We start from the raw sequence: 15,160 nt of genomic DNA on the forward strand, positions 1-15,160 counted from the left end.
ACATTGCTGACATGGTAAAGTCCACAAGGACAAACGGTGTTTGGGGGAAAACTGGCGATACCCTTCTGTGTGGGACTGCACGGTTAGGTTTGAGCCCAGTGGCGCTGGCTGTGCTGCGTGGGCAGGGGGCAGGGGGGACGAGCTGTGCCTCACGGGGAAGGACGGTTCAGCGGGGTGTGCGGCTGTCAGGAGGGGTGATGCACCCGTCGCTGTAACGTCGGGGCATTGTGAGGGGGAGATGTGAAGGATTTTGGTGTGCTGTGCCTGCTCGTGTGGTTTGGGGAGATGGGAGGAGGGGACGGGGCCCTTGCGCTCGGGCTTGCTGCGGCCCTGCCCACGCACTGGGGGCCTGCAGGCGGGTGCACTGCAGGCAGCAGACAGAAGCGTCGTATTGCTCGCTTCTGCTGAGGTTTTTTTGTATTCCCTTGGGAAGAGAGGAGGCTGCACGCCATCGAGATGCCGGGACTGGCAGAACTGCTGGGTCAGTGAACGTGAACCCCTTGTGGCACGGGCTGCTCCCATGCAACCCTTCCCAAACCGGCTGGGTTTCCTCTCAGCTGGAGCTGGTTTTCCTTCACAGGACCCCGGGTGGGGGGCAGCATGAGGGCAGCAGTGTGTAAAGCCTGCAAGGCCACTGCTGACTCTGAATGTGCCCACACTCAGTCCCTGCCTGTTGGCTCGTGCATTGCCGCGCTGCCCGCACTGCCCTCCCTGAACGTGTCCAGGACTCTCAGCCCTGCTGGACCCGCTCTCATCCCTGTGAATTCACCGCTGGTTTGATCATTTCGTGTGCAAATTTATTAAAACCCCTCTGATAAGAGTACCCTGAGCTGCTTGAATTTTGCTTTAACTTCGGTCTGGCAATTTCCATTTCCATTTCATTATTCAGCATGCCATTTTTTAAGCTTTTGCTAAAACTGAACCAAAAAATTATTTTTAGGTCCATGCTTAATTTCTCCACCCTGCCTTTGTGAACAGAGCTGCTGGCATTTTTATTATTGTAGGGGTGGGGATGAAGTGTTTCGCAGCAGGTCGCTGTAGTTTCCTCTCCACGGTGCCAACCAGCTTGTGGCTGGGCAATTCCCTCCTCATCCCCGCTCTGCTGGGGTTCCCAGGCATAGCTTCTGTAATGGCCAGTCCTTCTTCCTTGCAATTTTCCTCCTCGTGCTTTGTAGCCTTTCTTAGGGTGGTTTCCCATTATGTTAAGAGGTTTTCTCTGCAAGCTTTTTCTGCCTGGGATCAGAAAGATGCTATCTGCTGCCTGTTGCTAAAAGGCAGTGTTAAGTGTCTGTGACATTAAGCTGCACCTCCTCGTCCTAGATTTCTCTTTCAAGGTTTAGAGCTGTAGTTACAACTCTATGGGGTTTATGCTTCCACTTTAGTTAAACTCTCTCATCTGCTGATTCTCTAAGATTATTTCCAGCAGTCTGCTCTAAAATATGCTCACCACTGCCAAGCAAAAATGATTTTAGAGGCATATTGCATTTTCAGTGACTGTGTGGGAAAGCTACCTGTAAATCTTACGCCTCGTTCCCTGTTCCTTCACCTCTGAGGTGCCAGCCTTCACACCAAGACCTGCAGGTGCACTTCGCCATTTAAACTCTCTTTGTCTCTACCAACACCTGACTTTGTGGATAAAGATTTCATTGTTTTGTCCTGAGAAGACTTTTCTCTACCTTTCTTTCTCAAAGCCAAACTAACCCAGATAGTTCATGTTACCCATGTTATCAGTTCTTACCTCTCTGTACTCCATCACAACACTGGTGGAGGTCGTAATGCTCTTCTTTGTCTGCTTGCTGCCCTTTCCCCCCCTTGCTCCAGGCACTGCAAGGCGTGTGAGCACACTTGTCCCCACCTTGAGGCCAGGACTCTTTGCATTGCTTACAAGCATTGCTGTCGCTTCTCCCTGGACACATTGCCCCTTCTTGTGGCAGCCACACTCTGCTTCTCCCCGTTTCCTTCTCAGAGCTGCCCAGCTCGGCAGTGCCGCCCCCACCCCTGCTCCAGAAGCCAGGCCGTAACCCCACCGGCTGGCAGTGCGCGGCAGCGCCTTGGAAATGGCAGGGCAGGAGCTTCAAACTCCAGACATGCCTGCTGCAAACCAGTGGTGTGAAGCCCTGCCTTTCCTGGTGACACCTCTGGCAGCAGCAGGTCGGCAGCTGCCAGCCCCTGTTGGAGATTTTGTCCCAGGAGAGCCGAGCCGGGAGCTTTGGGGCTGCAGGAGGGGACCCAGCAGGTGCTCCCTGCACAGCCCATGCAGGAGATCGTCCCGTAACGCCGGGATGCTGCTAACACAGGCAGGCTGACAGCTCATACTTCATGGGGTTATGGCATTCAGGCCTTGGTAGAAGTTACTGCTTTCCTGTGTACATTTATTTATCAGCCAGTGCTGCAGCAGCAGCATCCCTATGCCCAAGGTGCTCCAGTTCCTGTCTTTTGGTCCCAGCTTGTATTAATATTCTCTTTTGAAATGGTGAGATGCTGCTACCAGTGTTCGTGTCTGTCTCTGGCAGTCAGAAACCACACGGCCTTTGGCTTCATTGCATTGGTAAGAGGTGTTAGCAATCTCCCCAGTCTCACCGCTGCTGTGCTCGTGACTTCAGCCTCTTGCACTTCTGCAGCAGGGGGGTTACAGCGGGGAGGTCTTCGGGTTGCAGTGGTTCTTCCAGGGTCTTAAACTTCATCTTGTACCAAAACATTTTGTGAGCATTTATCCATAATTCAGGTGTTCAGCAAAGACAGCAAGTTTGCTCATGAATACAGTCATGCTGTAGTACACGAGAAGGAAAAGCCCCATCAGTTCCTCACTTAGTGCTTTACACGGAGTGTGTGATTACGGCTATTCAGGGTAAGCTACCAGAGATCTAACAGACTCCCCACCAAGACGTCAGCTGAGCTGAGCAGCGTGCTGCTACCAGGGCACATCACCCTACAGGCAATGCCTTTCCCTGTCCTTCCTTGTCACTCGGCTGACGGCTGCCTCACCAGGACAGATGGGGCTGAACACAGCAGCACGGATCCTGCACGCAGCAGCTCCTGTGGCTCCCAGTCTGTAAGGAGCAAACTGCAGAGATGGTGCAAACCTGTCGCTTGTTCTGTGGGTTTGGGGCATCTAGGAAGCGTTGCTTAGGGAGAATTCTCCACTGAAGTCACAGGAATGTCCCAGAATATGATGTTTTTCCATTATACTTTCATATTTTTCCCACAACCTTCCTTGAAAATTGGAGTGCTCCTGCTATTGTAGCACTGGGGTCCAAGGGCACTGAAGTACAGACACTGCCCCTGCTCCACATCCATCCCTTCCTCCCAGGGTTACCGAGACATCATTAATTTTAATGTACCAGCCTAATGCACTTACAGAGAAACCAGCTGGTTTTGTTTTCTCTCTGCAGACCTGAACAATTTCATAAATAAAGATTTCCAAGCAGTTTTAGAACTTGAATTTAGCAACATCCATTGCCCCAAATCTTTGTTCTATTAATGTATGAGAGCAAGGTCTTTGCCAGAGTACATGGTATTCTAGTCTTTTCTTGCAGTCTCGGTGATGCTGCAGTTCTGCGGCTTTATGAAGCGCTACCTTTAAGCACCTATGATTAAGTCTAGATCGCACATTTGCAGAAGAAACACAAACCTAGTAAAAATTCTGCTGTTTTAGGTATGATATTTTGCCTTTTAATGGAAAATTGTATTCAGTAAGTGTTGTGTTTTTGGATCGTTGCAAAGAGCGTTGTTGTTCTGCAGCAAGAGGAATCTTTCCCTTTACAGGAAGCCATAGCAACAAGCGGGGCTGCCTTGTGAATTTGCAAGAAAAAGATCTTGTAATTTTAGGGCAACCCAAAAAATAACTTCAGTCATCATTGTACACTGCATTTGAAGCAAGGCTGATAAATATAGGCGAGAAGCACGATGTAATTACTCAGAACATCAAGATTTGGAAGAAATTAAGGACTACTAAGGCAAATGATTATAAAATGTGCAAGACAGTTGTTAAAATACTAAGCTGAAGGATTCTTGATAATCCTTCGGGGTTTTTTGGGTCTCTTGTTCTGGCACAATCTCCCCTTCTCCTGGTAAAATCGTGTTAGCTGTGTGCAGGCGCCCAGCCCTGTTTCACAGGCTGTGTTTCTGTAGGCAGCAGGGGGGTTTGGTGGTGCTGGGCTGCGCTGCCCCCTGCCCCCAGCACCATCCCCTGCCCTCGGGTCCTCCTCAGCAGCAGGAGCTTTCCCTGCCTGACCCCCAGGAAGGCAGAACTGGGGTTTCAGGCTCCAAACCCTCAACCCCATTGCTATGGCTATTGCACAGGCTTCTCATCCGTGCCAGCGTAACAAAGCCCATGTTTTTTTAAATTGCACATTGCCGAAATCAGGTGAGCTCATCAGCCATCACTGTGCGATCATTATTTCTGCAGCCTTGTCTAATTTCGTTTTATGTCTGTGAACACACTTGGGGAAAATCTGCCCGCACAGCAGCCAGTTAAGCAGCGACCTTACCTGAGACACACCGCAAACCCCAGGAGAATCCCCTCCGATGGTTTGTTCCCTGCAGTGGGAGTGCCTCAGGCAGCATCTTTCTGTGCCTGGTGTCCTGGAGAGCACCCACATCCCATCCTCCCGGAGGCCAAATTGCCGTGCCAGGATGCCCGGGCACTGACCGACAGTCACGGCCCTCCCCAGCCCCCTTCTCACCCCTGTCCCAGCTGCACAGAGCTCCCCTGAGCAGCAGGGAGACGTCTCAGTGCTAGACCTTGAAGCCTTTTTATCTTCCAGGCTGCTGAACATGTCACCAATTTTAAATTTCAAATAAAATTGTAAAGTTGTAGTAATACAGTTGGAATTCCATTTTATTCTACAAATTATTTGAATTTGTCAGCAGCAGTGATGTGTTTGTCAGGAAGTCAAACAAATATTTTTAAGACCAGAAACGTTCATCCATGTGGGCAGAACTCTTAGAGACGGTAATTTGGTAAAGAAACTTTGTAACTTTTTAATTAAGAAAATGTTTATCTGTTACTTCACTTAGAATCATTTTTGATTCATATTGACCTGAAAAGTAATTGTTGGAGAAAAAATGCAAAATTGGATGAGCATGGAGAGTGTGTTCAGATCTTCGGCTATTACCTGCACATCCATTGTTGTCAACTGGCTCACATTTTTTTTCATTAGTTTCTTGTTATAGTCAAGATGCGGTCAATGATCTTTTGAGCTTGGTAATTTTGTTAAATCTTTTTTATTACAATTATTGAATTGCTACATTGAAATGGTAGCTTGCTTCCATGCAAGATTGATTGGATCTGGTATTTCATTTTGCATAGCACTATATGATGCTAATAAAAAGGCACAGAATAATGAATTTTAAAGTAAAATTATAATGAAATCCACAAATGATTGTTTCATTAGACAGAATGCTGGAGAATTGTGGTCTTCTGTTAACTTTTTCTGTTGTTTGTATTGGTCGCCCCAGGTGAAGTAAACATCTTCAAAATGTGTTTGATGTTTTTGATAAATGTTTTCCTCTGAAAAGTTCAATAATTAAAGAGATGTGCATTTCAAAAGTGCACAAAAGTGCAAAACTATTTCTTAAAAACATTCTATGCTCAAACTTGTTACCTTGGCTTATATCCATCGTAAAAAAATACCTTCAATAAATTGAGGGGGGGGAGGAAGAAAAAAAAAAAAAGAAAGTTTTTTCTAGGCAGGTTTCAGTATATCCCAGGAGAAATGTTGAGAGCTTCAAGGGCAACTTTGCAAAGGTGCCAAGCAAAAATATTTGCATATTTGGAGTGTGATAGCCCTCGTGTTGTAAACCACTGACACATGAATAAAGTGGCTGGAAAAAGAAAGACATTGATGCGTAGTTCACAGAAACACAAGTCTGGTCTACTGCATGTTCGTCCCCGGCCTCGGATGGCCAGCTGAGTCTTTAAATAAAATCGTTGTGTGTGTCTGTTGCATGACTGTTTGCTGTCTCATTCTGTATTTGTCTTCCATGTGTGATTAACTCCCAAATGTTCTCTTTTTTTTTTCCTTTTCCCTTTTTGTAGAAATTATTGAGCCTACTACCTCTAGTCCTGTCTCAAGCCCAGGTCAGTATCCACATACATTCACAAAGTATGTCTGGGTACTTTTCTCAAGGAATCGTGACGGATGCATTGCCATATCAATAACAAGAATTGATTACGGGCAGTTTTGTCGTGGTGGTGCTGAACTGTCTCCTTCCTGTCTTTGTGCATTCATTGGTTTGTCTTTCCTCAAAACGTTTATATTTTATTCTGTTCTTAAATTTCCCCTTTTGAGAAAACTCTTCCTTGCATCTCTTTTTCTCTCTCTCATTCTTTTGCTGCCCCAGGGTTGTGTTGTAGATGTACACAGGGCAATGCAGCCGTGCGGTATAATTATTGTGTGTTTTCTCTGTGATAACCTGACTGTTCTCTGCTGTAAACGTGAACGTTGGTTTGAGGCTTACACATTTCTTCCTGTGTCCTTGCTGAATAACCCATAGGACAGCTCTAGGTCACTGCTGTGAGGTCGTCCTCGCTCGTGCTAGGGTGCCAGAAGGTGTCCCTAAAGAGGTAAAAGCCTGCTCTTGTGCTTGGCCATCGGTAAGAGGTCCTGACCACCTGTGGTGGCTCCCCATTTCACAGGGTTTTCCTGTTTTTCTCCCCAGCACACAGCCAGTGGAGCCGATCAGCCTGGGGCTGGCCTCTGACTGGGGGCTGCCCAGAGCCTGCTAAAGGATGGCACTGGGCTGGCCCCTGGGAGCATGGCCAAGCACTGCCAGCTGGGCTTGGGACTGGCTGAGTCTGCTCTAGCTCCCGTTCCTCCACGTTAAACGTCTTCCCAGGACGTGGTTACAGGGGCAGGCCGAGCAGGTTAATATTATTTCCATGTGCATACGTGGTAAGATGAGCAATGGTCAGGTCTCCTGCGGGGAGGGGAGTGGCATCGCCATTGGGATGTGCTGTGTGTCTTACATAATTAAATAATTCCGTCATGTTCCCTTTACTTTTCTAATTTTAGCCTGGTAAATATCCAGCTAATACCATCAATATTGCTGTGAAGTTACATAGCTGCAGAGGCAATTAGAAAGTTTCCAGTGTCAGACACGAGTCCCTGGTGTGCTGCGGATCGGCAGCAGGGAGGGGTGGGAGATCATGGCACAAAACCCGGTGCCTGGCTCTGTGGCTGATGACTCCAGTAAAATCAGGTGTGTAACTTTGTTTAAAGTCAGACTCATTTAGCAATTGTTTGAATACATTCTTCCTTATATTCACTAATTCTGTTAGCAGAAAATTGTATTAATACTGCCATTATTCAGGGATAATACTTGGGTTTGGCCAGAGAACAGGGAAGGCAGTAGTCGTATCCATTTTGTGTAGACTGAATTCATTTGTAAACCCACGTTTTGCACACATTCTGCACCAGTCGGACAGGGATCAGTTTGACTTTCTTACACAAATGTAGCTGCTGAGCAGTGGCCTTGCCTCTTGCTTCCCTGGATAATGAGACTTTGTGAACTCAGTATTGGTATCAATAGTACTGTACCCTGCGGGGCAGTTTCCTTATCTTTGAGCAGCCAAGCACCGCAGGAGCAGGAGCAGGAGCAGGCTGCCTGAGGTCGAAGGCTGAGGAGCATCTGCTCCAGCCCTGCCTGGGCAGGGGCAGCCAAGGAGGTAGCTCAGGGCCATGCCCAGCTGCATTTTGATATTGCCACTGCTGCAGGTGCCACAGCCTCCCTGGGCAACCTGTGCCCAGTGCTGGGCCACTCTCACAGGGAAACAAAGATCTTCCCTTCTGTGGCTGCTGCCCTGTCCCGTCACTGGGCCCCTCTCAGAAGAGCCATCCCCATTCCCCCATGTGCTGGGATGCATGGGGAAGGTCCCCAGAGCCTTCTCGAGGCAGAAAAGCCCCAGGGTTTTAGCCAAAACGTCCATCAGACCCCATCTGTCGGTCTGCTTACCCATGTGCAGGGATGGGAATGAAAAACATGGATAAAGCAGTACAAATGCATTTCTCCTTCTGTCTTGCATTGGTCAGAAACTGAAGCATCAGCCTCCTTCCTGAATCTAGGGCTTGCAGCTAGTTAATTTATTAGCACTGCCATTTGTAACTTCACTGCAGCTTGAGTGGGGGCTTTTCCTGGAGAAGGTCTGGTTGCTGGAAGGAGATGGAAACTTCTCAGGAGGAGGAGTGCAAATGAACAATGTCGCTGGCATCTTCGGATGCTCAGACCTGGAGCTGCTCCTGCCTCTGGCTCGCACAGTTTGTCTTATCAGTCATCTATTTTATCAGTTTTGCTTAAGCACTGGTTAGGCAAAGAATAACAATAACTCCCACCTAAACAGCCAAAATACAGCACTGATGATGAGGTTCCAGCATTTTCTACTTCTCTTAGTGTGCAAACTCTGTCAGCATTGAAACTGGTACATATAAAAGACCTTTCATCTGACTGATTTTCCTTCTCATATTCCGTATAATTATTCTAAGTAACTACTTCTATTGTTAACACTTCTATTGTTGAAAGTTATTTATAAGATATGTGTAAAATTTTATTGCAGAAGTTTTATGACATTTTGTAGATGTTCATAAGCCATGTGACAACAGCCTCCAAATGTCTTTCAACACTTGCCTATCAAAACCAATGTGGTTTAAAAAAAAATCCTTAATGACTCCTTGCAGTGCAAACAATGAGCTACAAACCAGTCAAAACATTTATAACGAATGCAAAACTAAGAGTGTGTTTGAGAGCCGTGGTCACACATGTGTGCATTCCACTTCTGGAACATTTGGGAGTTTACTTTCTCCATCTTGAAGCGTAAATGCTTAAAGCACATAGAATTAGCTGCAAAAGTTAAAAATTTGGGGCCACAGTTGGTATCTCTTTTGTTAGCCATTTCCAGGAGCTGTAGTTACTTACAAGTCCTTCATCCTTCAGCGTAATTAGTTCACAGGTGGTGTCTGGGAAAGTCTTTGAAGAAGCTGCTGAATTCTTAACGCTGACTAAATAACTAACAGTGACAGGTCAGAGAGAATAATTGAGGAATCTTCTTTAATTAATGATTTCACATGTTATAAGGCACTTTTATAAAAATTGGACTTAGAGAGAGGGGGCTTTAACTTATTTAATATTCTCAGGAACAAAACCTATGCTTAAATGAGCCGCCTGGGCAGGTTGGACAGCTCCTTGAACTTCAGCTACTTCTCCCTGATCTGCCTCACTGCATATCTAGGATGGTTTAATATGTCAGGATACCAAAATAATACCTGCTTTCCGGCAGGCTCTGTTTGTTTCACAGGAAACATGTCAGTTCCCCGTTATTTTTTCTGTTCTCATGAAGTTGCAGTTCCCATTTTAATCAATACATGATTTGTATAAGGAAAACCTAGAGTTGTATTCTGAATCTCAGAATTTATGGCACTGTTTCTTGCCATTAATTTTGTCTTTATGTGAAGAAGGCATCGTGTTCACTGAGCCAGAGACTTCTGCATGTGGGCAGCAGCCACGCGGTGCAGCCACGGCTGGCGCAGCAGCGAACCCTGCGGCTCGGGTGAGCGCTCGGCCACGAGCCCCAGGAGGGAAGGAGGCTGTCCCCGAGTGCCCTCCTTCTGTATTTGACCATTAGGGCACCTTTCAGAAACATAACAACACCATAGGTCATGTAGCCCCAGTTTACAGGTATAAAGGCATACATAAGGTTACTGAGACTTGCTATGAGAGAGCAGGCATCAAAAAAAGGAATTAATCCTATTTAGTAATTTTGTAAAGTTTCATATTCATAATGTAGTGTTGGCATTTCATGTATTTCAGAGTGCCAGGCAGATGTGAAACTCCAGCATGGTGCTCTCTGCTGGAATAAACACAGTTTATATGTTCACCCAGCATTATGCATCTGCACACGTTATCCGGTGTGCAGTGTGTTACTGCAGGAAAGTACAGCAGCTCGATGCAGGCTCTTAAACCAGTAACTCCTCAAATTATATACCTGCTACGCTATGGGGAACAACTGCCTTAAAAGCATTATATTCACCTGCCGTTACAAGCAATTAATGTATGTTTCAAAAATGTTTCTAAATCAGTCTGTGAAAGCTGCATTCTCAAAATCTGTGGCAATAGGTAAATGTTGAAGTAAAATGCATGTTTCAAGTTACAGTCTATGCTCTGTGACATTCTCTAAACTTTAAAGCCTGCATCATTTGAGAAGTGTACTATTCACTGCTTGCTGACTAGATGTATTGTTTAATATAAAAAGGACAACTTTCTATCAGCTGAAAAATAGGATTAGAAATAGGTCATTGTGAGTCCATTGATAACCTACTTGCTAAGCTAAAATGTAAAATGCAAGAGTATCTTTTCTGATATAATATTGCCTACAGGCCTTCTGTCATGGGGGATTTCAATATTAATGAGTTTTCCCACAAACCTGAGAAGCCCACATGGGTGGCAAAGCTGCTCTGACACTCACCAGCTTGCTCAGCCAGGGCTTCACACAGAAATGAGAACACCCGAATATTTCAGAACAGAATTCATTGATCATTTTGCTGAAATATCATGTTTTAACCAAGAAGTGCTCTTGGGAAATGCCAGGAAAGCAGTGCAGGGACGTCTTTGAAATGATGCTTGTAGCATATGAGGAGGGTAGAGGACGTGGGAGGCAGGCAGGGACTGCTATCCCAGGAGCTGCTGCTGCCTCAGTGCCCCTGTCCTGTCTGACATGGGGCAATGAGCCCCCTGCCCGGGGCTCTCGGTGCTTCAGGGCATGCTGAATGTCACACCCCAAGGCCTGGTGTCAGTGCTTTATCCTTACAAAAGCCATTTATCCGCCCTGGGGCTGGGAGCACTTGCTCCCGGGCAGGCTGGGGCAGTGAGCCCTGGGCTTACCTTCTGCTCTTCATCTGCAAATGTTGCTTACTGCCCCAAAGCATGCCAGAAATCAGGTGTTTGCACACCAGGTGTGACCCCATGCCAGGGACTCCCAGGAGGGACCACAGCCACGAGCTGCAGTGCTGCACCAGCACGGCAAGGGCACACCAGTACCGGGTCTCCCAGTCTGCGACTGCAAGACAGTCAAGCTGCTCCAGAAGAACCTGCATATACGGACATGTTGCGATTGAGCAACGAGAAGTTGGAGATCCAGAATGTGATTCATTAGCAAAAAGAGAGCAGTCTTTGTTTCTATTTATCACATAAGGGTATGTTTTATGTGAAGGTTTTATCAGCCAGAATTGGCTGACTACAGTCATTCATAGAGGAATAAATATGCATATATCCATCTAGATGAGATGTGCAGCCATGTGCAGAACTTGAAAATGTGTATGTAACTGTGTATATATAACTTCTGGGAGGGTCCCAACTCTGCTCAGAATGTAAAAGAGTTTGCAGCTACAGGTTGGGAAGGCTCTGACAGCCTTGGGTTGCTGCAGGAGGGAAGGCTTGGGGGAATAGGGGACTTGTCAGAAAATGCCCATTTGAAAGCTCCACGAATATGTCAGTTTTAAAGAAATTCAAATACAGGACTGTTGAGTTTTGAGTGGAAAAAAAATACTGGCTTCCTTCCAGGCTACCCATCTTTTCCCAGGCTGCACTTCTTTTCTTGTCTTTCCCTGTCTGAATTTCTCACCAAATGGAAATTTCAGTTTCTTGCCAGCTTCATCTACAGTATCTATGCAACGTGGACATTTAGATGCAGTTGGCAGCAATATCTCTAGCTATGTCAGATGAAAACCGACATCCAAAGATAATGTGGGATCAGCCATTTCCTTATTCTGAACCCAATGTTTAAAGGCATATCTTTATATCTTTATCTTTCCTTATTAAATACCAATCACGAGACAGTCTACCAAACTGTTTTTTAAATAGTTTGGTCCTTTAAACTTTCTAGATGCAATCTTAAGCATCTCATCAGGCAACCCAAGAAAGACTGGATTATGCATTTTTCTTCCAATATTCTCTTCTTTGTTAAAGAAATTAGAAACTTATAGGGAAAAATGTGGACATGATAGTTGGGCCACCTCATGCCCTTTGAGGTGTGCAGTCATGAAAGGCTTACGCAGCAGCTCTGAATAGTAAATAAATGTTGATTTGTCATGAGTTGTCACTGCTCCCAGGGTGGTGCATCTTGGTTTTAGCCTGTTTTGGTGCAGGACTCTACAATTTTTGAAGATGAACCTTCCACAGAATAGGAAATGGTTTTAGAGGTACAAACACAGCAGTAAGTGCAGCAGAGCAGCCCCTGAACACTCGCAGTGGCAGGAACAGCCCCTGGCTGCGAGCAGATGGAGGTCACTCACTTGTGGAGCTGCACTGAATAAAACAGAGATGGTTTGCTCAGAGCTGGACCAGAGCTCAGCATCTCGCCTGTATCGTTCAGGTTATATACAGAAGCCACTTACACAGTGTCCTGCAGCACCATGACCTTTGCTGTCTTCCGGGCCCAGGTTGCTAATGAGAATTTATGACCTGAATACTAAAAAATGAACAATCTCTTTTGAAGGGCATAGGGCAACACTCAGTGTGAGTGTGGTAGTACCAGAGGTTTGTCTCTTTGAGCAGCAAGTCTGCATGGGAACCTTACACCCATTTAGGACCTAATATAAAAGTGGAAGGAAAAACATTAAGAGCCCAGATGTCAGGCCCAATTCACCATATGCTACTCCATTTATCCAGTAAGTTTTACAAGGAAAATTCACCTTGTAACTGTTCCTATGATTTGGCTCCTGTATATGATTTTCATTAAATCCAGATTTTAATTGAACTTCTGAATTTTGAGGTATCGGAAAACCTGTGGAGCCAGCTGGTAAAAGTTTTAAAGATGGTTTTCTTTAAGATGAAAGTTTTGCCAAGTATTTTGCCATTTATCCACCTCTGAGTAAGACATTCTGCTAAGAATCTCTTGGTGTCAGGCAACAGGAGGCTAACCTGTCCTGCAGCAAGGTCCCGTGCTGCACCATACTGCTGTTGGTGACACTGGGCGAGAGGGGGACGCGCAGTGCTGCCCGTTGAAACACACATGAGACAAAGTGATTGACCCTGAGCCTTCTGCACGTTAAGTACAAAATGTTCTCTCATTGTTAAGGTCCATGTCTCGGCTTGCATTTCTCTCAGTCACATTCCAAATGGTGGGGATGCATCTTTTTGGCTTCAGAAATTTTTTGATAGAATTTGTCCTTCTTAATATCTCTGATTGCGACTGAAATGATTGCCTACCATTCAGCCTCCTTATTCAACAAGCACAGTATATAAAAATACACCGAATGAGTTTTCTGCCAAACTGAGGCAATTCAGAGAACAACTCAGATTTGAAAGATCAAGAGCATGTTCACTTGAATGAACAGGGTATGGATTTTATAATAGGAAAACAGCAAGTAATTTGAATAGTCCGCAGTAAATTGTCAAAGCAAAGCACTCGAGCTATAGAGACATTTCGGGAATAAGTAATGCCTGCAATGTTGTTTGTAAGGTTTCCATACCTGTGGTCCCCCATGGCCTCCCATTTAGAGCACTTCATTTTAAATGGAGGAGGAGATGTGTTTTACAAAGAGGTAGAAAGCCTCACCCTGGTAAACGCAGATTATCGCTACCCAGGTCTCATTGAGTTATGTGGAAGGTTCATTTTGCAGAAACATGAAGAATTTTTGTAGCTTAAGGGTTATAAGCAGTACAATTTAGAAAAAAAAATAAAAATGAATTGTGTATGGAGCAGAATATGTCCTTCTCCCCTGTGTCTCAAATAGTATCAGAGGCAGTTTTAAAGGACTCCAAATCCATCTCTGTCTTCCAAAAAGCCTAGCTCTTTAGAAAGGCATGACATAGGGTATGCACACAAACTGTGTCCCCAGCCTTCCTGCACGTGTCACTCACGAGGCCATAGCCACTGTAGCTCATCTTCTCTTTTCACCATGGGGTACCTCCTCTATATGTTGTGCCAGCAGTGCATGCAGATGCAGATACACGTCCACACAGAGCCATTTGCAAAAATCTGGATGGTTTCAGACCCAGCTGCCTCCATACCACTGGCAGTATTTCATTGATAATTCCACTTCTGGAAAAAAAAAAGAAAAAAAAAAACACACATATTTATAGATCAAGATACAGCAAGGTGCAGACTTTCATTAGTGCCCAACAGGTTTATATGTTAGCTGGTCAGGGACCAGTAACTGCAAGAAGTGGGGGACAGAGTACCAGGGCTGATGCAGGCAGCCTACAGGTGGGGAAGGGGCCTCCTGCCGAGGCACGCACTGTCCCTTCTTTCCGCTGTCTTCACCAAAATGTTATACTAATGGATAGAGACTTTCAAAGTCACGAGTCTTAACAGGAGTCTTATGCCTAAAGCTGCCAGTCACATTTGAAAAATCTGTTTTGTGTGTGTTTTTTTTTCCCTCTCTCTCTTCTACATAATAACACATGCAGAGCTGAGCCATAATGTCTCCAAAATCCTCTGGATTAAGCTGAAAAGCAGGTGGGGAAGGCTGGTGCATGAAAAGCCTCCGAGTGCCAAATCCTCCACCAGCAGCACGAGCTGCGGCCTGGGGAGAGAGAGGCAGCACCTGGAGGCGGCCTGGGTCTGTGCAGGCCTTCCTTCAGTGCGGGGGCCTTCACTGCAGGCTCCAGCGTGTGCAGCCAGAGGCAGGGGGTGCCCGGTTCCCCCGCAGCCTCCCCCAGAACCCAGAGCAGCTGCTGCTGTGTCCTGAGCCGGGATAACCCCACACTGCTCATCGTGGGCAGTGGTGGCTGGAGATAAACCACACAGCACGCTCTGGTGCTGCACTGCTGCTAAAGGCCCTATGTCCCCAGGCTGTCCCCCCATGTCGCCAGGCCATCCCCAGGCCATCCCCGTGTTTACATTTACACCAGAAAGTGTGGCTTTTATCCGCTACTGTACTATCATAGAAAAAAAAAAGCAGGAATAAGTACAACATAGATTTGGTCATGTCAATGGCCTGCTAGCACACCATTTTCCGTTACAGGATACACATCAATGAAAAGTAGCTAAAACTGATCTTTATAGTAAGAGCTTCTGGTTTGCAGTAAGGAATTAAAACACTGTTCAGTTTCAGTTTAGAGTCAGCACTTCAGAGGGGCTCAGTAGGTCATGGTGATGGTTGGATTGGATGATCCTGAAGGTCTTTTCCAACCGAGGTGATTCTGTGATGATAAGCGCTTTCTG

The 15,160-nt window shown here is 46.0% G+C and overlaps 1 protein-coding gene across 3 annotated transcripts in view; it reads left to right on the forward strand.

The window, feature by feature from the left end:
* Positions 1-15,160, forward strand: part of NEGR1 (neuronal growth regulator 1) — a 260,822-nt gene that overhangs the window by 203,379 nt on the left and 42,283 nt on the right. For 2 of the 3 annotated variants that reach the window (XM_068690070.1, XM_068690071.1), the window contains exon 7: positions 6,041-6,082. The exons of the other annotated variant lie outside the window; for it this stretch is intronic. In XM_068690070.1, the coding sequence (XP_068546171.1) occupies positions 6,041-6,082 (42 nt within the window). The remainder of the gene's footprint in view (positions 1-6,040; positions 6,083-15,160) is intronic. 3 annotated transcript variants of the gene reach the window in all.

Source organism: Anas acuta, chromosome 8, assembly GCF_963932015.1.
Source record: "Anas acuta chromosome 8, bAnaAcu1.1, whole genome shotgun sequence".
NCBI lineage: Eukaryota > Metazoa > Chordata > Aves > Anseriformes > Anatidae > Anas > Anas acuta.